The sequence below is a fragment of the Trachemys scripta genome, chromosome 9 (assembly GCF_013100865.1).
Source record: "Trachemys scripta elegans isolate TJP31775 chromosome 9, CAS_Tse_1.0, whole genome shotgun sequence".
Classification (NCBI taxonomy): domain Eukaryota; kingdom Metazoa; phylum Chordata; order Testudines; family Emydidae; genus Trachemys; species Trachemys scripta.
In genome coordinates, this window is record NC_048306.1 from 23,201,985 (window position 1) to 23,224,340 (window position 22,356).

The 22,356-nt window shown below is 44.2% G+C and overlaps 1 protein-coding gene across 5 annotated transcripts in view; it reads left to right on the forward strand.

Annotated features, from left to right (window-relative positions):
- The window catches only part of HEPH (hephaestin), a 33,494-nt gene extending 18,243 nt beyond the window's left edge, over window positions 1-15,251 (forward strand). For all 5 annotated transcript variants that reach the window (XM_034782461.1, XM_034782462.1, XM_034782463.1 and 2 more), the window contains 9 exons: window positions 831-1,044; window positions 1,694-1,833; window positions 2,638-2,769; window positions 4,594-4,700; window positions 5,881-6,106; window positions 7,485-7,624; window positions 8,049-8,211; window positions 9,824-9,856; window positions 14,126-15,251. In XM_034782461.1, the coding sequence (XP_034638352.1) occupies window positions 831-1,044; window positions 1,694-1,833; window positions 2,638-2,769; window positions 4,594-4,700; window positions 5,881-6,106; window positions 7,485-7,624; window positions 8,049-8,211; window positions 9,824-9,856; window positions 14,126-14,364 (1,394 nt within the window). In that variant the 3' untranslated portion in view covers window positions 14,365-15,251. The remainder of the gene's footprint in view (window positions 1-830; window positions 1,045-1,693; window positions 1,834-2,637; window positions 2,770-4,593; window positions 4,701-5,880; window positions 6,107-7,484; window positions 7,625-8,048; window positions 8,212-9,823; window positions 9,857-14,125) is intronic.
- The last annotated feature ends 7,105 nt before the right edge of the window (window positions 15,252-22,356 follow it).

Below are 22,356 nucleotides of genomic sequence, written 5' to 3' on the forward strand. Positions count from 1 at the left end.
GTGTCAGAGTTACAGGGCGAGCTGCACTTTAGACCCCATTCACTTCCTCTTGGGTGCACCCCTGCAGGGACAGCACTGGCTTCCTGCCCCTCACTCTGGGTGGAACCACCCAGCCATACCATTCATAAACTAGATTTTTGGGCTGTAGCACTCATTTCCCAACTGTCTTAACCTGACAGGCCCAACTGGTTTTGACACCGGTCGGTCCTTTCACTCCAGCAGCCTGTGACAGGATAAATTTGCAGTGACACAGAAAGAACTTCTTCAAAACAAAGTACTGATTTGCCAAAGGGAACACTGCATGTAGGAAAATGACTTAAAAACAAAAGGTCACATATGCATCTTATCATACCTAAGCTTAGCATCTCCAGCTATAGCTCAGGTAGGTCCAGTTTATCCTAGACCCCCTTTCTGAATCTGAGGGTTTGTTTTCATCCCTGCAGAACCTCTCACTGTGTCAATCCTTCCTTCTCCTCCCTTTCTGCAGGATGAATCCTTTAACTGGCCGGTGTCTTTTGCTCTCTCTCTTTTCACGCTTGGCAAAACAGCTGTGTAACTTTCTTGGCACCAAGCAGGTAGCTTCTTTACAGCCAATAACTTGGCTGGTGTGTGTGTGCTTGCTGGGATGTTCCTTACCTAGGCCATTGTTTTGCCTTCCTGCTTGACTCCTCTAACAACAACTCTTGATCTCACCCCACAGCAAGAGACACACAGACGTATGCACCATATTCATACGCAATAATACAGCTATTTCCCGGTTCATCTCATGTGGTAAGGAAAGGACTTGCTTAGATCTTTAGAGATGATCTTTTTGTTTGTGCTGCCCCTAGGCACTTTTGAGATCTACTGTCAGACTAGCAACCATTACCAGTCTGGGATGAAGGCGCGTTACTCTGTTTCAAAGTGTGGCAAAGGGGCACCTGCTCCTGATCCCCAATATGAGGAGGTGCGGACACACTACATCATGGCACAAGAGGTGGAGTGGGACTACTCACCAGATCGCAGCTGGGAGCTGGAACACCACAACATCTCTGGGCAGGAAAGGTAAAGAGGGCACCTTGGGGAAACCTGTGGCACCATCAGGCAAAACTTTGTAGAACCCATTAAAACAGAGGAAGTGGCTTTTTACTGGAGAGAGTCAAACCTCTGCTGATTGGATGGATACTGGCTGACCATGCCATGGTACTGCAGACAGCCCTCATCAGGGGGTCGGGGGCCAGTTATCCCCTTTAATCCAAATGTTGGCAGTGTTTTTCCTCCCTGTATTCTGCAGCTCCTTGCATATCTGTATGTGAGAGGGAAATTCCGTCTCTGCGTCCGCTCACTGGTGCCAGCTGAGGTGGTGGTTTTTTGATGCAGACATCTGTCCACCACCAAATAGACTGATCTTCCCCTAACACTGTTCACGTAAGCCAGTGAGCAGCCACCCCTCATATGGGAGTGCGGTAACTTTGATTACTATCATCCCTAGACAGATTCCAATGGGTGGCTTGGAAGTGTGTGGCTCACTGGCTCTGTATCCTCTTACCAACTCCCAGAGCCATTCAGCTCCCTCAGCTGATATCATATGAAACTGGGGACTCTTCGGGGAGGAAACTGGTTCAGTGAATGAACTCTCTGCCCACAGAGAAGTGCTGTTTCTTTAATGCAAACAGAGCAGTGTTAACGTAACACAGCACTCTGCATTTCTCAGCTATGGCAACCAATTTCTGAGCAATGAGAACAGACTCCTGGGCTCCAAGTACAAGAAGGCAATTTACAGGGAATACACTGATGGGACATTCAGAATACCCAAGAACAGGACCATCGATGAGGAGCATTTAGGGATATTGGGTAAGCAATTATTTGAGTGGTGCAGCTTTTACTCAGACAGGGCTGAGACTTAGTCCTGAAGAATGAGCCAAGGAACTGGGACTTGGGAGAGCTGGGTTTGCCTCTGCCTCTGCCTGGCTGTGTGACTGTGGCCAAGTCAGTTCTCACATCTGTTCCCCCTCATCTGTACAATAGGGATAAACCCTACCGTCGTAAAGCACTTTGAGAGCTATGGATGGAAATCTCCAAGTGTGAAAGAAACAAAGCCCTCTGTGTGGCATCATTAAAGAAAGAACCAGGCACTGTGAAGCAGAGGAGCATGCTGTGGATTCTTATGAGAGTCTAAGGAGGCAACAGCTCCACTGCCTCACTCCAGGATATTTCAGTACAGCACAAGCAACGTGAGGCAGCATATCCAATCTAAAAGAACAGGCTATGGCTATGAGCCATCACAGTTTCAGGCCATTTTACACTGTCAGGTCTGGTTAAATCAGACCGTTGGGGACTGTAGTGGGATGATGATGATGAATCATTTGCATTATGGTGGCACTCAGAGATCAGAACTGGGTCCCACTGTGCTGGGTGCTGTGCTCATAACGAGACACGTTCCCTGCCCTGAAGAGTTCACAATCAGAGTTTTTCAGGATCATCTTGAATGTGGGTTTAACTGTGATTCTTTACTTTGGGGAAGGGGGGAGGGATACAGTGATGAAGAATTCACCTCCCACCCCTACGTTAAAGTGATTTCAATAAATGATAGAGAGAAATACTCTCTTTTGGCCATTGATGGGAGCCGCACTCACAGTATGATCTTCCTGTCTCAAGGTCCTTTTATCTGGGCAGAAGTTGGAGATGTCCTCAACATTGTGTTTAAGAACAATGCTACACAAGCCTACTCCATTCATGCGCATGGGGTATTGGAAAGGAATGATGGACAGGTGGAAGCTGCAAAGCCTGGTGAGTCAGTAGTCAGCTATTAGTTGGGCTAACTTCTGTTTATACGGCAATGACGACTCAACCCATTAAAAAGACCCAGCTAGGAGGATAGAAGTTATTCTGGTGAGTTTGTTTTAATGTGATAAGTAATTGGAGCTGAATAGAAACCAGCCTTTCATGTGCAATGTATTTTTATTGTTCATCTAATGTGCTGGCTTGGCAGCCCTATACAGTAACATCCTCTCTTTAGTCACAGAAGGCATACAACCTGGGTAGAGGTAGTGCAAATTCCCTCCCCCAGGTTACTCAACATGAGTGCACCCCTACCCTGGAGGATTCATCTCTAGAAATGTGAGGGACTGTGACAGAGTGCCGAGAGATGGAGCTTGAGCCAGCAATCTGGCCACTATTAGCATCAGTTAGGATCCTCTGGAGAAGGCCTGAGTGATCTGGGGTGTGCCTGATTATTAGGTCCCACTAGGACTAGAAAGCTAATGAGCTAATTAGCCCATCAATAGGCAAGCAAGGGCAGGGGACGGGGAAATCACTGGAAGGTCTTCAGGAGCTCTCTTCGCCATTGCAGGGTTCCCTCCATTACCCAGACTGCCAAATCCCTACACCATCCATTCGAAATGGATGCAGGCAAATCCCAGACAAGTCCCCAGTTGTAACTGGGCAGCATGCTACATTCCCTCCTTGTCCACAAACACAGACCGCTCTGAGACCCTCTTGCTTGGCAACCCCACCAGGTAGTTTACGGTGTTTTAATCCCACCACCAGTACATAGCATATCCCCACTCTTTTGAACTGTATCCAACCTTCTAATCCCTTCTCCAAAATAGGAGCGGTGGGGAGAGGGAAAGTAAGGCAACTCTGCTCTGCAAATGCTCTTTGTCAGTCTTACCGTGCCTTCTTTTTCTCTTCCTTTCTTTCTGCCTTCCTAAACTCTTTTTAAATCACTTGTCTATTAATGGGCTAGTTAGCTCATTAGCTTCCTAACCCCAGTGCAGCCTAATAATCAGGCACACCCCTGACTAATCAGGCCTTTGCCGGGAACCTAATTGGTGCTAATAGTGACTGGAGTGCTGGCTCTCCATCCCTCAGCACTCTGTCACAGGGATGTGTAGTGTCCAGAGCCTAGTTAGTGCTTGGCCATGAGAGTGCCAATGAGGGGACCAACAAGTGACATTGGGCTGTGATAGTGTTCTTTTATGATGTGGACAACAGTCTGCTACGAACTGCTGAGACCAACTCACTTCCCTTACAGCCCTCACTCCAGGAAACAACTTTTGGTCACTGCCACCAATGGCTTGACTGGAGCTGGCATCTCATAGGCTCTGTATCTGGACTACGCAGCCCCTCCAAGCCATCCAGACTCTCAATCAGCTTCTATTTTTAAAACTGTATAATATATAACAAAAAGTTGAATCTGAATGAGAGTGGCAGGCACCTCTGTGAATATACTTCAAAGCTTCCAAAGGACACCGCAAGTCTTTCAGGAAGTGAGCCAAAATTTCCCTGGAGAGCGCTAGTCCTGGGTGATTCAGTTAAAGGTTGAGGTGATAAGTTGAGGTTCAGATCCTTTTCCACTCCCCATCTCCATCATGCCACCTCCTTTGTTTGTAAGGGGAGGAAAGAGTCTCTAGTCTATTGTTCACAACCAGGGAAAGAATCCGTAATATCCACAAGACTGCCATAATGTTGCTCTTTGGGGCAGGTACCATGTTTTTGTTCTGTGTCTGTATAGCATATAGGGATCCTGGCCCTGGGCTGGGCTGGGGCTGCTAGTTGCTGCTGTAGTACAAATAGTAACTACTACTACTGTCACTCCTTTTTGTCTCTCAGGTGACATTGTAACTTACCGCTGGGATGTTCCTGAAAGATCCGGTCCAGGACCAAATGATTCTGTCTGTGTTTCTTGGGTTTACTACTCTATGGTGGATCCTGTAAAGGTAAAATGGGGTTGGAATCTTAGAATAAAACAAGTTAGAGATGGAAAAGCCTTAGCGATCATCTAGACAGTCTCCTAGGAAACAATCTGGGGTTGTTCCCTGTAGGATATATTTTAGTTTGGTCCAGTTTAGAATGCAGTGTCCCATGTGATGGAGCTTTCACCATTTCCCTTAGGGAGACAATTTGACAGGTGAATAGATCTCATTGTTGATCTTGACATTAAGCCTAAATTCTCCCTTTCTTAATATAGTCCCTCATAAAATAATTCCTCCTGCTCCTTGGCGTTAACATCCTTCAAATATTTATATGGTGTTATCACATCTGCCCCCTCCCCCACCCCCCGCTTAGTTATGGCTTTGCCTAGCTAGACAGCTCAGAGCTAAATTTGGAAAGGCAGAAATCATCCAGAATTAGTCAACCTAGATAATTCAGGGAGCTTTGAACATTTATAGCATTTTACAGTATATGGATTTATTTAACCAAGAAAAAGCAAAGCCCCCCTAAACTTCAAAATACTTTAATTAACTGAGAATCCTGCCTGTAGAGTATCTCATTTAGCCACAGAAACCATTTGTGTTTTATCCCCAAACCCAGGTATTTGTGCAGTCAGTGCATTAAATGGAAAATATTTTAATATTTATTTGTTAATATTATGTCTATTGATTTGCATACCTTAAAGCACCTATCCTTGGCTCTGTTTGGGGGTTCAAGAAGCCCTCCCCCAATACCTGGCATCATCTGCACAGGGATCAGCTGCAGTTTCACATTTTGCTATTTTCCCTCCCCAGGACAAATAACAGGGCAGGGAAGAGGTAAGGCCATTCTGCACTGCCATATAGAGCTGGCCAGCTATGGAGCAGATGCATGTACCTTTTATGGGGTGGCTTAATGTCCCCATGTACCGTCAGTAGGAGAGTCACAGCTCCATGCTGCACCCAATGCACAGCAGTAATTAACTGCTAACATCTGGCCCTGCACTTGTAGTTTCTGTTAACTATTTCCAATAGACCGTATTTCACACACACGATTGATTATTCAGTGGTTTGCAATGTATTTTATGGAGAGTACTGCAGGGAGCAGCAAGCCAGGGTGCTGAAGGGTAGCGGAGCTGTGTGCAGGAGGGATGGGAGGAAAATCCCCATCTCTGAACACCTCAGCCTTTCTTCTCTTTCCTATTAGGATATGTACAGTGGCCTGATAGGCCCCCTAAAGGTCTGCCGTAAAGGGGCGCTGGGATCTGATGGGAAGAGGAAGGGCATCAACAGGGAGTTTGCACTCCTCTTTCTGGTTTTTGATGAAAATCAGTCATGGTACCTGGAGGAAAATGTGAAAACGTATGCACATGGGAATCAGAGCAAAATCAACCTGCAGGATGAAGAATTTGTGGAAAGCAACAAAATGCATGGTGCGTGGCCTTCACTTCTTTTACTGGGCCCTATTCAGAGCTGCCTGTGCCATTTGCATGGGCCTAATTGACAAAGGTGCAGAGATAGGGAAAGTCAGTTCTCGACCTGCATCTCCTTCTGGCCCCAGAATTAGAAATCCACCCAGGAGCCATCTCCTTTTGGATTTGTAGGTGTTATTTAGATTGCTAATTGTGTAAGGTACATTGTGCATTGGCTGACAGATGTCTAATACACAAGGGCCTGATTCCTGCTGAGTGCTTCCTTTGGCTTTAGTAGTGCTCAGCACCACACAGAATCAGGGCCTGTGGTGCTGTTATTACTGTGGCATTTATAAGGCCCCAATCACAGATGTATGTAGGTGACAACTAGTCATTACTATTATCCAAGCAACAGCGATGGAACAGAAAAGTACAGGTGCCAGAAATTCCTGGCCTCACAACATGTCTCTCTCCAGCACATACCCTCTCCCGTTGCCCTCAGTGGAGATTTCCCTATCTGCCACCTTGCTTTATTATGCTGCTCTTTCATTGTTTTCGATCCTTATTTCATTTGCAGAAAAGGTGCAGCTGTCATTGTTGTTGTGCTAATTGTGAAATGAAATTCTACCGAACAGCAATTTACAAATGACCAGCACCTCAGAGTAATGTATGACGACATATACACCTCTACCCCGATATAACGCTGTCCTCGGGAGCCAAAACACCTTACCGCGTTATAGGTGAAACCGCGTTATATTGAACTTGCTTTGATCCGCCAGAGTGCGCAGCCCCACCCCCCGGGGCACTGCTTTACCGCGTTATATCCGAATTTGTGTTATATCGGGTCGCATTATATCGGGGTAGAGGTGTAGTATGCTGGAATTTGCCTGTTGACAGGGACCTGTAATGTTTCCACTGCTACATAAGTGCATGGGCAGTGGACTTTAAACATGTGTAACTGCAGTTAGGCTACGAAGAGCATATTTACATGCCCTGATCTTCAAAAGCACCCAGCTGCTCCTGCTGCCTTCAGCTCTTGGAGATGGAATGTTCTTCAGTAGTAAACAAAAGAGCAGGAAGGAGGAGAGTTCTGATATTTAGCCAAGCTACGTCACTGACATAGTGGCCGCTTGGGACAAGTCACTTGACCTTTTTATGACTCAGTCAACCCAGCTGAAAAGCAGGTGCAGTAGCTGAGTTGGGAGGTGACTGACAAAACATCAGGAAATCATGCTGTGTGGGAATCTCACAACAGAAGAGACATGTCTGATTTACTTGACCCGAGTTGAGCTTTGAAAGGTTTAACCTGCCTTGAGGGAAACCGTTTTTGCACTGACATGATGTGAGGTCCTTATAATCCACATCATTCTGCTTTCTCAATGTGTTGTCTACCCCACAGCCATCAATGGGAAGCTCTACGCAAACTTGCCTGGACTGACCATGCACCAAGGAGACTGGGTGAACTGGTACCTGCTGGGAATGGGCCAGGAGATCGATGTGCATACAGTCCATTTTCATGCCGAGACCTTCACATACAGGGTGAGAATCTCCTGCTGATTGTGGAGCCCAGCAGCAAGGGAAGATTGGGGCTGGGATACCATTACATTCATTTGACCCCTTAACTAACTTCAGGCAGTTGGATGTGTTTGCGGCATTGTCATGTAACCAGCAAGAGGAGATGATTTTACATGCCCAGAGCAGACCCAGGGGATCCCAGTATTGCGTTGATCTCTCTAACTAACCAATCTCAAGCTTAGGCTTTAGCAGGTTACACTCCTTTTCCACTTAGGACCCTGGAGTTGCTTTTGGTAACTTTTTGTTACAACTCTTATGAACTACTGTAGCATCAACAAGGTTTCCAGGCCGAAGGATCCTGCCCCCCAGATCCTTGTTACGCTAGACCAGAGTTCTCTAAAGATACATGAACCATTGCATGCTAACATCCCCCTTCCCCTTTTGACAGAACGGCAAGAGCTACAGGGCAGATGTTGTGGATCTGTTCCCTGGGACCTTCGAAATGGTGGAGATGGTGGTTGGGAACCCTGGGACGTGGTTGCTTCATTGCCATGTATCAGATCATATTCATGGTGGCATGGAGGCACTCTACAGAGTCTTACCCAGACAAGGTATTGAGAGAGCAGCAGCCATCTCTATGCAGTCATCTTCCTAATTAACTTAAGTGTACTTCCAGCTAATGATAATACTTAGTACTTATAGTGCATCAAAGTGCTCTACACACACAGTAATTCACTAACTAACTAACTAAAGTGTTATTAACTTAAGCTGCTCCTTCTTAACACCATTTAAACAGTATTTGGGGCTAATAAACACTTCAGACCCAGAGTTTACATAGCCCTAGATATTATTATTAGGTTTATGTTGTTGTCTACTCTGGAAGCACTGTCCAGTGATCCTCCAGCTATTGTTATTAGTAAAAGTGCTAGCTACATTACAGATGCGCACTGAAAGTGTTCTGATCTAATCACAAAACATTAGAAGCTATTTTGTGATGAACAGTTTAAGGGCATCTTGTCATGCCCTTCCCTTCCACAAGTTTTCGAAGGATCGTGTACCTCATTGGCGTCTCAGGAGCCCTAGTTGGCTAGCCTGGTGCCTGAAATTAACTGAGACTTGGGAGTGCAAAGGTGCTCTCCTGAATGGAAGGAAAGTCAGAAGAAGAAAAAGAAAGAAAGAAAATCTAGCAAGTGCTGAAAAATACATGTTTTAATAAAGTCAGTGTCTGAGCTGGAACCCAGGAAACAGTCTGACATAGTACGTGACATTCACCACAGAGACATAATACAAAAAAGGATTAGGAAACAGATCTTTAGAGGCAGATTTTGCAAGGACATTCTGCTTGGCCTCTTTTCTTTTGGAGGAACAATTTTATGCCCGCCCTGAACTGTGGACATACAATTACATCTGTAAAAATGGAAGCCATTGTTAAGTGTTATAATAATCCCTTCACATAACACAAGAATCAGAGGTCACCCAATGAAGGTAACAGACAGCAGGTTTAAAACAAACAAAAGGAAGTATTTCTTCACACACCGCACAGTCAGCCTGTGGAACTCATTGCTAGGGGATGTTGTGAATGCCCAAAGTATAACTGGGTTCAGAAAAGAATTAGATAAGTTTATGAAGAATAGATCCATCAGTGCTCTTAGGCAAGATGGCCAGGGATATAAGCCCTTGCTTTGAGTGTCCCTAAGTCTCTGACTGCCAGATGTTGGGACTGGACAACAGGGGATGGATCACTCGATAGTTGCCCTGTTCTGTTTATTCATTCTGAAGCATCTGGCATTGACCACTGTTGGAAGACAGGGATACTGGGCTAGATGGACCATTGGTCTGACTCAGTATGGCCATTCTTATGTTCTGATAATTAATATTTGTTCTTGCTATCTAGGTTCTTGCTCTAACTGTCCAACTGGTGCTGAAGCTGGTTTCCACTCCCTTCTACTAGCCTTGTGCTGTAGGGGTTGGAAATGGCATCACCTATTAGCGTGCATGGCCTTCTACAGGCATTTACAACAGAGTATATAGAGAGGCTAACTTCTTCAAAAGCACCTAATTGACTTCGGAAACTGTCATTGAAAATCATTGAGACTTAGTCACTAGGTGCTTTTGAAAATTGTACCCAGAATAGATAACAATAGCCTTCCCATAAAGTCTACACTGATTGCTTTTTTCCTATGCAGCATAACAATTTATCACTACTTTGTCATTCTCTTTCAGAAACAGTGCCCATGATCTTAAAGACAAAAGGAGGTATGATTTGCATTACATTGCTGAAAAAGCCTCTTGCATTGTGTGTAGGGGATGGTGCTGGTTGAACTTACCCTACAGACAGAAGATTTGGATCAGGTTGTGGTTGGATCTGTGTGTGGGGCAGGATGGGGTGGGGGAAGGCACAAGAAACAATATCTTATCCCATTTCCATGTGCCTCTGGGCTGGGGTGTATCCACATCCCAGTCTCTGTGTTCCCCAAGTATAAATATGGGAGGAGTTGTGTTAGTGTGAGGTAGGGTGACCAGACAGCAAGTGTGAAAAATCGGGACGGGGGTGAGGGGTAATAGGAGCCTATATAAGAAAAAGACCCAAAAATTGGGACTGTCCCTATGAAATCGGGACATCTGGTCACCCTAGTGTGGGGTATGACTATAAGCAACGTGAATGGTGGTGGGTGGGCTCTGCCTGCTTGTGTGTTTCATCAGTAGAATTGCCCCTCCTCCATAACCTCTCTATCCTCAGCATGTCTGTGCTTAGTTAAGACAATCCAACAGGTAAAAGTGACCTGCAAAAAAAAGGGCTTGTACCCTTTTTGCTTCTTTATGATCACTTAAAAAGAAGGCTTGAAAGATTTCTTTGTTTTTTAAAAGGGTGTTTTTCCTGTTCTGTTACACGTTAGAACTTCTTACTTTATCTACCTGGTAGACTGTGTAGCAACTTGAGAGCTAGTGAAATTGTACACTCACAAGAGCGAAGAGACCGAGTAACAAGGGGGAAGAAGAGTTCAGTCTGATTGTCTAAACCTCCTTGGGTTTCTTTTGTTTGTTTTCAGTAACACCTAATTAACTCAAATGACAAATAAACAGCTTGGAGAAAAATAGCCCTTGTTGAAAATTCAACACCCTCAGTCAAGGTGTGAAAACTCACAACACACATGCTCCTAAACCCGCTTTTCCAACAACCCAGGGGATAAGAGACTCGATATTTCACAAGTAAAACCCAAACAGAAAAACACTTAAATATCCCTTCAGATAGTCTTTACTATCATAAAAAAACAAGGAGGGCAGAAGCCCAATGCTCTGTAGGCCACCTTTGATTATGAGGTGTTTCGAGTATATTCTAAATGGAAATTTTTGACTCACCTGAATCATCTTGCTGGAGTGTCTGAGTTTCTCGCTTGTGTTTGGGGCGGTATTGGTTTATAATAGCTCCAAATATATCTGCTCTATGCAGTTATTAGAGTGAATTGCCTTTCACTTCAGAAAGGGTCAGCTCCTCTTCTTGCGTACTCTTTCCTGTGGTTTCACAGGCCTCTGCACCACAGGCATATAATAACTTCCAGCTGGAAGTTACTGTTTTGCAGTTCTCGCATTGTGTAAGATGCTCTTGCACTAGGAAGGTGTGAATTATCTTGGCTGTGCTGCCCAGTGCTTGAAACTACAAAGGAGCAGAGTGAGATGATTTAAAAAATATCAGAGGTGCTTTAGCACCTGTTTTCATTTTTGCTTTGCATTTTCTGTACATCAGGACTAGTAAAAGTGGCTTTTTCAGAATCTCACCGTGTGTGCTCCTCCCCCACCAATGAACCCACTTGCTTTACAGAATCACAGATCAATCACAGAGTTGGAAAGGGCATTTCAAGCCCTCAGGTCTCATATACTTTAAGGCCAGAAGGGACCATCATGATCATCTTGTCTGATTTCCTGCACATCACAGATCACAAAATCTTGCCCACCCACTCATGTAATAGACCTATAACCTGTGGCTGAGTTATGGAAGACTTCAAGTTACAGAGAATCCACTGTTTACACGGTTTACATCCTGCAATTGACCTGTGCCCCATGCTGCAGAAAAAGGTGAAAAACTCCCAGGGTCTCTCCCAATCTGACTTGGGGGAAAATTCCTTCCCAACCCCAAATGTGGTGATCAGTTAGACCTGAACATGTGGGCAAGACCCACTAGCAAGACACCTGGGAAAGAATTATCTGTAGTAACTCAGATCCCGCCCCATCTAGTGTCCCATCACCAGCCTTGGGGGATGTTTGCTGCTAGCAGTTGCAAATCGGTTTACACACCATTTTAGGCAGTTCCATCATACCATTCCTGCCATAAACTTATCAAGCTCAGTCTTGAAGCCAGTTAGGTTTTTTACCCCCACTGCTCCCCTTGGAAGGCTGTTCCAGAATTCACTCTTCTGATAGTTAGAAATTGTCATCTAATTTCAAGCCTAAACTTGTTGATGGCCAGTTTATATCCATTTATTCTTGGAGCCACACTGATGCTTAATTTAAATAACTCCTCTCCCTTCCTGGTATTTATTCCTTTGATGTTTTTATGGAGCACAATCCTCTCCCCTCAACCTTCCTTTGGTTAGGCTAAAGGTCAAATTCATGCCTAGCATAGGGTTGTCTTCAATGAGGTTGCACCTCAGATAAATTTTCCTCTGAGGCTAACCCACTGAACAGAGAACAGAAGGATCTCCCACTATATTGCATTTATCACGTACTTATTCATCTGCACAGGGATTTCAAGCTTTGAACTAGTATAGAGTAAAAATAGGAAGTTGGGGTGAGGAGAACTTCCCTTGCTCCGCCAACCAAACCCAACAGCTTTTGTTTGTAAAAGTCTCACTCTTATAAATGACCACAAGAGCCCTCTAACTGAGGGACGCTGTCAGTGTCAAACATTAGCTTTATTTCCCCGTTAAATGTACAGTATATATTTTCCTTTCTTCCAAAAAGGAGCCTAAACATCCACCATCACAATTTCTGACATTATCTCAGGGAAATTAATTGCTTGAACCAATGTTTTCTGAAGTGATTTAATAGAACTAATAGCAGAAAGAAGTATTTAAAGGTTCAGAATCATCTCATGTATGAGCGTCTTTTAAAATTGCCTGCCACAGGGAGTTCATTGAAAATTGACTCTGGGCTGCTCTCCCTCGTCCCTTTTCATACTGCATCAGAATTACTACACCCCAAATATATGGGCCAGATCTGTAGCTGGAATGAATGGACAGAGGAGCTCCATTGTCTTCAGAGGCAATTTAGACCAGCTGAGGATCTGGCCCTATATTTCCAATTTCTCCCTCCTGTCCCCGCCATCATTTCAGAGCTATCAATTTACAAAGAATATTTTCCTTGCTCAAAATGAGTACTAAGAGGAGGAGAAATAGAAAACCTGTCAGGAGTTATAGGAGTAAGCAGTTAATTTTATACCAGTCTCAAGCAGCTACATGTTAATCAAACGCCCTGGTGTACAGTTCTTCACGCAATTAGCCAAGCAAGTCTTGCTTCTCAAAAGCTTTTCACATCCTTTGGCCCCCCTCCCCCCTGCAGCAAGCCCCCAGTTTTGCCCCTTGCAGTCTTTTGCCCCTCCCCTTTGCCCCAGCCCCCTCGCTAGCTTTGGCTTGTTTGTCTGCCCCGCCCATTTCCCTCTGCAGCTTTGTTTGTCCCGCCCCAGCCCTGAAGCTAGCCCTTGGTTCCTCTGCCCCACTCCCAACCTCGTTGTTCCCCTCCCCCTGCAGCCCCCGCTCACTCTGATAAGCCCTTCCCGTTGTGCACCCATGCCCCCTCCCATGCGCTTGTGCCCCTCCCCTGTTTGAGTTTGCCCCTGTTTCACTGCACCCCCCATGCTGTTATATCCCCGATCCCCTAGTGCAGCTAGAGGAGCTGGAACCCCACTCTGAGTTGGTTACTGACCCCCCCACTCCCCCAAAACATATTGGAAAGCGTAAGATTTTTAATGGCTCACCATGGTCATTTAGCTGCCAGGGCCAGTGCCTTGGAACAGCAGCAAAAATGATGCAGGATGAATCTCGTGTACCCCAATGCTATCAGCACTAGAGGTGGGATTAGCGAGCTGGCAGCAGCAATAGCTGTGAAGTGTTTTCTAATGCTTACTGCATAGTGACCAAGGGACAGAACACCTGGGTTTTATTCCCATCTCTGCTACTGACTTGCTGTAACACCTTGGGCAAATCACTTTGCCTCAGTTTCCTTATTTGTAAAAAGGGGGATAATGATACTTGCTAATAGGGATGTGTGAGTTTTAATGCGTGAATGTTTGTGAAATACATTGCGATCCTTGGATGGAAGGGTTTACAGAAGGGGAAATTGTTGCTCACTCGCAAATTCCTTCACAGCCTGAAGGATGAGGGACCTGTGGGATTGAGCAACAATTGATAGGCCCCTCCCATATATTGAATCTCTCCTTCCCCTCTACTCCCGTCTCCATGTTTCTCAGATGCCTTAAATCATCTCATTCCCACCCCTCAACGGTCACCTTCTCCTTTCATTTGCTCTCAGAGCCCTCTCCTGAGGACGAGTCCCATAAGGTCGTTATGTTTGGAGCCAAGATGTCTCAGGAGCAAGTGGAGGTCACAGTCATCGTTCTGGCTGTTGTAGGGATTGTGCTGTTCCTCGTTGCCGGCTTCCTGCTGGGTATGATCATCCACCTCGAGAGGCAAAGGAGGTTAAGACGCAACAGGAGGTCCATACTGGATGACGGATTCAAACTCATGTCTAAAAACAATCAAGTAATTTAGGAGCTGTGTAAGGCCTTTTACCCACAAGCACAAAGCACGAGCCACTTCATAAAGCCAAGCAAGGAGCCCTCAGCATTTGTCAACAAAAATTCCTCCCACGAGCGTTCCTCAGGGTCCTTTCAGCTAGCTGAAGAGAAGCTGTGGGAGTGAAAAGGATCTCCAAGTGCCTTCCTTTTCCCAAAGGGAAAGAAGCAATTATGGAGACTGTTTTCTCACAGCAAATTCTCTCTCCACTGAAGCAGCCTCACTTGGTCGGGTCTTCTCTTTCTAATGAAGGAGAGAATGAGGAGACAAGAGCTCTCAGGCTGAGTTCCATCTTTGCCCAGCTGCCAGAGTTGGGCTGGACATTATCTCCCCAAATGACCATGAACCATGATCTTACATTGAACCCAAGTAATCTGAGGAAAAAGATAATCGTTGGTGTTTGTGAATAAAGAAAGATGAGAATACACAGGAGAAAGCACAGATATTTATATCTGATTTCTCTGCTTTTTATGAGAAGCTGGAAGAACACATACAATGCACTGTGTCCCAGTGTCTAAGGAGATCCATCAAGAACATAACAGGAGCTGTGCTTCAGCCTTTGGCACTGCTGACACATCTCTGTAGCATGCATATGCACTGTGAACACATTTGAGTATCAGGCTTTTAAGGGTTTGCTATAAATGGTTGGGGGTGGAGCTTTTATACATGCTGCAAAATGCCTTGACAGTTCCCTACATTAAAACTCTGTTAATCTGTAAGTGTAAATTAAGGTGCAATATTTAAGTGTTTGTACAGTTCCTAGTAGAGTGGGGAGCTGATATGCTACGAAGCTTTGTGATTTATTTTCGTGTCCATTGATGCTCTCTCTTTCCACTCTTTATATCAAAATACACATGGTTTTATTTAAGCTACCCTAGCATTTTTGACTGTTTCAGAGTTATCGCTGTGAGCCAGGCGTGGGAAAGGCCAATATGCTCCCAGCTCTGAGGAGAAGCTGCAGGAGCATGCTTGAAGTGGGGTTTACGTTTTAGCTCAATTGGGGTTGTCAAACAAAGACACGGATCAGGGATCTCATCCTGTGCCCTGAAGTTGTTTTGAAGCACAAGTGAAGCCTAAACACCATGAAGGGAGAAACAGGTTTTCACATGCTAAAGTGCCAGTAGCAGAGTTTGTTGAGAACATCAATGCAAGTTTATCCTTCATGCTCCCTACGGTTAATGAGACTGCCTGAGCCTTGAGATTAAGGGAACTCCTGAAGCAAAGAAAGTGGCAATTGTAAGTAAAGTGGGCTGGGTTTACCTTACCTCCTGTACATCTCACTCAAACTACACGGAGTCAAAAGGTATTAAAGATGGAAAGGGCTCTCTAGGTCAGTGAATCCCTTCCCATGCACATGGAGACTTATCCTGTACTGGACATTCTGCTGTTATCACAACTCAGTGGTTTCTGTGGGTTGAGGGATGGGTAATAAGGTACTAGGTTGAAGCAGGGGAGATTCAAGACCTCAAAAACTTTAGTTAGTTTATTTAGATAATTAGCAGGGGACTTTTCTTTATTCTGTTTACAGTAGGTAATTTTTGTTTAATTTGTCTTTTTAGGGCAGACTTTTGTAATAGAATTTAAGAGACGGTCCCTAGCCTCTCTTAAATTACGGTTAATTTTAGGGTCGGCCCCTGGCTAAGCTACCTGTCTGGTAAGCCATTGTCAAACTTTGGCTGGCATAATTACTTGTAAGAGTTGATTAATGTCTGCCTAAGATGGATTATAACACAGAACTACTGTTCGGAGCTCGTCTTTAAATTTTTTTGGCTTTTTTTTAACATTAGGAAATTTTTTTACTAAGTTTTTTAGAGTATTTGGTCACTAAGGGGCATGCACTGTAACTAACTGTCTTGCAGTTTTAGGCAGTTCTCTTAAAGGAGCCTGGAGTGTCTGTGTTACGCTTTTAGTAAAATAACGGGTACCCTTCTTAGATGGACTAGAGTCGGGAGAGCTACTGGGAAGATCAGAATCATCTCTTTGTGGTGAAGAGGAGGGGTTTTTTTTATAGGAGAAGAATGAACAATTTGTGCAGCTGATACATGCGGTGGTGAAGCTGGCACTGCCGGGTGAGGTGGGGGAGAGGGAGGCAGCGGAGGGGGAGGAGGTGGCACGGGCTGCTGCTGCTGAATGTTACTGAAAACATTTACAATGTTTTTAGCAGTTTTTTTTTTTTACCTTTAGCCCTAACTAATTGGGGATAAAGAGGAGCAGAAGGAATTGCTTGAGCAGGAAGACAGCTGGATGCCTTACATTTAAGTTGTAAATGGTGTACTTGGGCTTTTACTTTTTTTGGGGAGTCCCTTAGACTCTGCACTCGAGACTCGTGGAGTCTCTTTGTTGCTTTTTTTTTTTTTTTTACTAACAGACAAATTGCTTTTACTGTGTATTAGAGGCTTTTGGTGAAGCCAGGGTTTCTCTGAGATATATAAGTTTATTTAAATCAAAGGTACCTTTTAGTGAGCATTGTTTAGATGGATTTGCACGCGTGTAAAGATCTTAACTATCTAAATACTTGCAGGTTGTCGGACTATAATGTACGTACATGAAATATGCTGGGGTACTTTTAGGGGGTGAAAGGGAATGCTTAGACTGTCCCTCACTCATTTTTTAATCACACACACAGGGAGGAGGATGCCCTGTCTGCGCTAGCGGCTTATAAACTAAGGATCTTTTTTTTACAGGAGAGACTAACGAGGATGGCCACGACCTCTTACACTTTCTTTCAGCAAAGAGCATCGGCTAGTCTCAGAGAGACGGCGCCGCTTACTCTGTTGCATTTAGTGAGATGATCAGACTGTCAGTGGCTCACACGGAGAGGGAAAAGGGGAGGGAAGATGGGTTCATACACTTTTAGACTCAGGTAGCCTCCTCGCCGGACGATGCCAGGCCGAGTTAGCCCACCATGGGTCGGATCTCTTAAAAGATCCTCTAGTTACTGGGCTTGCGTTAGAGTAGTTCTGGTCACGAGCCAAAAGACTTCGCAGAGTACTCTGGGCATCTTTTGGTAACACTTAATTCACACTGGTGTACACACACACACACAGGTCTTATTTTAGGTACTATTTTTAAGTACTTTGATGCATTACTTGAGGAGGTAACAACCCCTCCTGAGGCGGTAACAACCTTTCAACACTAGTGCATACATATGCACCTTGCATATGCATTCAGGAGGCGGCAAACAATTTTTTTACGCCGCTCAGCATCTGACTTTGCTGCACAGTCAATAAGTTCGGATGGCATGAGCCCAACAAGGACAGACGGCCCCACGGACAGTCCTTCTCCGACACCTTAATAGAGATTTCAAAAGGTCTCTTACCTCTATTGTGGCGCCATGGGGTTTGAAGGGGAACGATCTGTAGCAGCTGCCGGTGCTTTTGTGGGCATTGCCATCCTGGACGAGCCCCCAAATTGTCGGAGAAAAACAGAGTTCTCATTTTTTGTTTAGGTACAGCAAGTCAGATGCTTTATTAACTTTTACAATTGCGCAGAGGGAGAGAGCTAAGCAGGTTTTTTTACAGGTAAACAATTACAGCAAACTTTTATACTTTTTATTATAGACAATAACAAGCAATAGCTGCATTTTGTTTATACATAGGCTATTTTGATATTTTATTTTTTTTACTTGTTTTGACTTTAGTTTATATACAATATTTTTTACACTTTATTTATACAAGGTCGCAACAACTTTGTACACAGTTCTTTTTTACTTGTTTTACATAATATTTGCTTTTACAAATTTTGCGTTAGTAGGGTTACAGTTAGCTTGACTTTTGCTAACGAACTGTTATGCATTGCAGTTCTTTTTTGTTAGTTTTTTTTTGTTTGTTTTTACACAGGGTAGGCCCATTGCTCAGTGAAGAGGGAGAAACAGTAACAGGAAACTTGGAAATGGCAGAGATGCTTAATGACTTCTTTGTTTCGGTCTTCACCGAGAAGTCTGAAGGAATGCCTAACCTAGTGAATGCTAATGGGAAGGGGGTAGGTTTAGCAGATAAAATAAAAAAGAACAAGTTAAAAATCACTTAGAAAAGTTAGATGCCTGCAAGTCACCAGGGCCTGATGAAATGCATCCTAGAATACTCAAGGAGCTAATAGAGGAGGTATCTGAGACTCTAGCTATTATCTTTGGAAAATCATGGGAGATGGGAGAGATTCCAGAAGACTGGAAAAGGGCAAATATAGTGCCCATCTATAAAAAGGGAAATAAACTAACTGGTCTGTAGTTTCCTGGGTTGTTTTTAACTTCTGTGCCAGGGAAGATAATGGAGCAAGTAATTAAGGAAATCATCTGCAAACACTTGGAAGGTGGTAAGTGATGGGGAATAGCCAGCATGGATTTGTAAAGAACAAATCATGTCAAACCAATCTGATAGCTTTCTTTGATAGGATAACGAGCCTTGTGGATAAGGGAGAAGCTGTGGATGTGATATACCTAGACTTTAGTAAGGCATTTGATACAGTCTCGCATGATATTCTTATCGATAAACTAGGCAAATACAATTTAGATGGGGCTACTATAAGGTGGGTGCATAACTGGCTGGATATCCGTACTCAGAGAGTTGTTATTAATGGTTCCCAATCTTGCTGGAAAGGCATAACAAGTGGGGTTCAGCAGGGGTCTGTTTTGGGACCGGCTCTGTTCAATATCTTCATTAACGACTTAGATATTGGCATAGAAAGTACGCTTATTAAGTTTGTGGATGATACTAAACTGGGAGGGATTGCAACTGCTTTGGAGTACAGGGTCATAATTCAAAATGATCTGGACAAATTGGAGAAATGGTCTGAGGTAAACAGGATGAAGTTTAACAAAGACAAATGCAAAGTGCTCCACTTAGGAAGACAAAAATCAGTTTCACACATACAGAATGGGAAGAGACTGTCTAGGAAGGAGTACGGCAGAAAGGGATCTAGGGGTTATAGTTGACCACAAGCTAAATATGAGTCAACAGTGTGATGCTGTTGTAAAAAAAGCAAACATGATTCTGGGATGTATTAACAGGTATGTTGTGAGCAAGACACGAGAAGTCATTCTTCCACTCTACTCTGCGCTGGTTAGGCCTCAACTGAAGTATTGTGTCCAGTTCTGGGCACGGCATTTCAAGAAAGATGTGGAGAAATTGGAGAGGGTCCAGAGAAGAGCTACAAGAATGATTAAAGGTCTTGAGAACATGACCTATGAAGGAAGGCTGAAAGAATTGGGTTTGTTTAGTTTGGAAAAGAGAAGACTGAGAGGGGACATGATAGCAGTTTTCAGGTATCTAAAAGGGTGTCATAAGGAGGAGAGAAAACTCGTTCACCTTAGCCTTTAAGGATAGAACAAGAAGCAATGGGCTTAAACTGCAGCAAGGGAGGTTTAGGTTGGACATTAGGAAAAAGTTCCTGTCAGGGTGGTTAAACACTGGAATAAACTGCCTAGGAAGGTTGTGGAATCTCCATCTCTGGAGATATTTAAGAGTAGGTTAGATAAATGTCTATCAGGGATGGTCTAGACAGTATTTGGTCCTGCCATGAGGGCAGGGGACTGGACTCTATGACCTCTCGAGGTCCCTTCCAGTCCTAGAATCTATGAATCTACTAATCTCTCTTCCATTCCCAATGCTCTGAGCACTCAGACTCCAAGTGTCTTTTGTTATATCACACACAGATCTGGCAGGGAAACTGCATCCAGAGAAGATCTCATTGACAACACATGTTTAAAGGGTGGGGAATGGGGAGGGGAGGGGAATCCTTTCTAATGAGTGGCTGTCAGAGGCAGAAACAGCTAAATGGACCTAATGCAAGGTTATTTATGTTATGTAAGCACATCAGTTTTGTTTTATTCAGAGCAATAATTATAACACAATCACGTTCAGCTCATGCGGAATCCTGCTTTTCTCTAATGCTTCGGTGATGGTCTTATATCTGACGATTTTAAAGCACTCTACAAACATTAAGGATTTAGGCAGGTAGGTACCTTTGTGTCCCCACTACACACATGAGTGTTAAGGGATACATTTTCTAAAGGTATTTGTGGGGGCAATTTGTTTAGGGGGATAGGGACTACAATGGTACCCAGCTCCTGCACAGGGGGATATGGGGAGGGAAAACTTCTTAATTGCCTTCCCTCACCTCTCTGCACACCTACATGGCTCAGACTCAACCTAATCCTTAATGTTCGTACAGCACTCGAAAAATAGAAATGGCTATATGAGTGCTTTCTATGATGGCAGTGAGTGTGGAGGGTGCATTGGCACTCAGAGCAGTACTGTGATGCCTAGATAACGGTGTTCATACCTCAGAGGAATCCTAGTAGTTGACTTACTGCAATGAGAAACTTGCAAAAAGTAGGTAGAGATATTTGCTACATTCTCCTTTCGTTTACATCAGTATAAACCCCGAGTAACTCTATTGACTTCAGTGCCAATGAGAAGAGAATTTGCCTTGGCTCATTACATTTCTTTTGGCATATACCACCATCTTAGGCACAAAACATAAAACGAAACTAGTAGCAGAGGTTCCTCTTACTTAGGATACTGCGTTGTGCTTGCAGTTTCAATGTTGCCCTGAATCAGCAAAGCACAGGTGTAATGGTAAGTAGTCCCACTGATTTGTGTAAAGTTCTGCAAGTGCTTTCCTGGAACAAGGCCATAATCTGTAAAGAAAACTAAACTATTCTGTCTAAGCAGCAGCACCTAACATTTACTGCGGGTCTGAAATGAAAAGCTCTCTCTTTTTACTTTATTAGTGCTCTGTCAAATTACTTCCTAATGTCCATAATCAAACAACACATTTCTCCAAGTAGGCTGACATCTACTTTCCCTCTTATTAACCATGGTCTATGCTCCTAATAATTGAGTTCTTTTATATTGTTCTTAATGGCTTTGACATGTAGTCAGCCAAAATACCTGTTTTGTTTTTGTGCTATTTAACAGCGATGTGCATTATACTTCGCCTTTTTTTAAAAATCACAAACACTAGTGCCAAATAACCTAAAGCATGGAATAAAAATATCAAGGTAATGGCCTCTTCTGCCAATGAAGGGAATTTGTGTTGCATGTTTGATGAGTAATTAGCTCTTTGGTACTGTGTGCAGTGGTTGGAGCGGCTCAGGCACATCAGAATAGCTGCTGACAGTAACTCCAGAAGTACATTGGTATTTGTAATTTGCATGGGGAAAGGACTTTTAGCACAATGGATAGCAAAACCAAGAGGATGGGAGGGATCACAGTCTACTGGGAGTTGAAGCGGAGACCTCCAAATCTAATAATTCAGCCGGAGACATATCCTCTTTTCTAAAAGTAGGGAATGTATGTGTGACTCAGTTTCCCCACTCACTTTTGTTTTGCTAACCACCCCATATTAAGGGGTTAATTTATTTTCAGAGACAGGGGAATAAGTGGGATAGACTGGGTGTAGGTCTCTCTCTCTCACACACACGTGTGAACGGACTATCAAGACTATCAGCATGTGAATGACGATATCTTGGAGATAAAATGGAAACCAGCAACTAGGCTATTAATTTTTAATTACTGCTGGCCAAGGAGACCAGATGGGCAACTACAAGTCTGACCACAACCCCTCCTCTACCTGAACATGGTGGGGGGAGTGGGTGGGCAGGGGGCAGGACACATGCAGACAAAGAGAGTAGAACTTGAAACAAAGGACTAAGTCACTAAAGTGTTAGGGGAGTGGGATCAGAATCCTGCTGTCCCAGCTGAGGGGTACTTGAATCCAGGTTAGTTCAGCAAGACCAGGGCGGTTTGCTGCCTTCCCACCAGGCCAGGACGCAGAAAGGCTCACCTCACTGGGCAAGAAGCTGACAAGTTAGGTGAGAGATGTGCATTTAGGCTTTGCTTTATCATTTTAACCTACTGTCCCTAAATACTGTATTCCTGGCAAAGGCCACTCTAGGCATAGTCGAGCTGGGCAGCTGCCTAGAGCAGAAGGAACACAGCAGCCTGGGACATTGCAGACTGTCTGCAC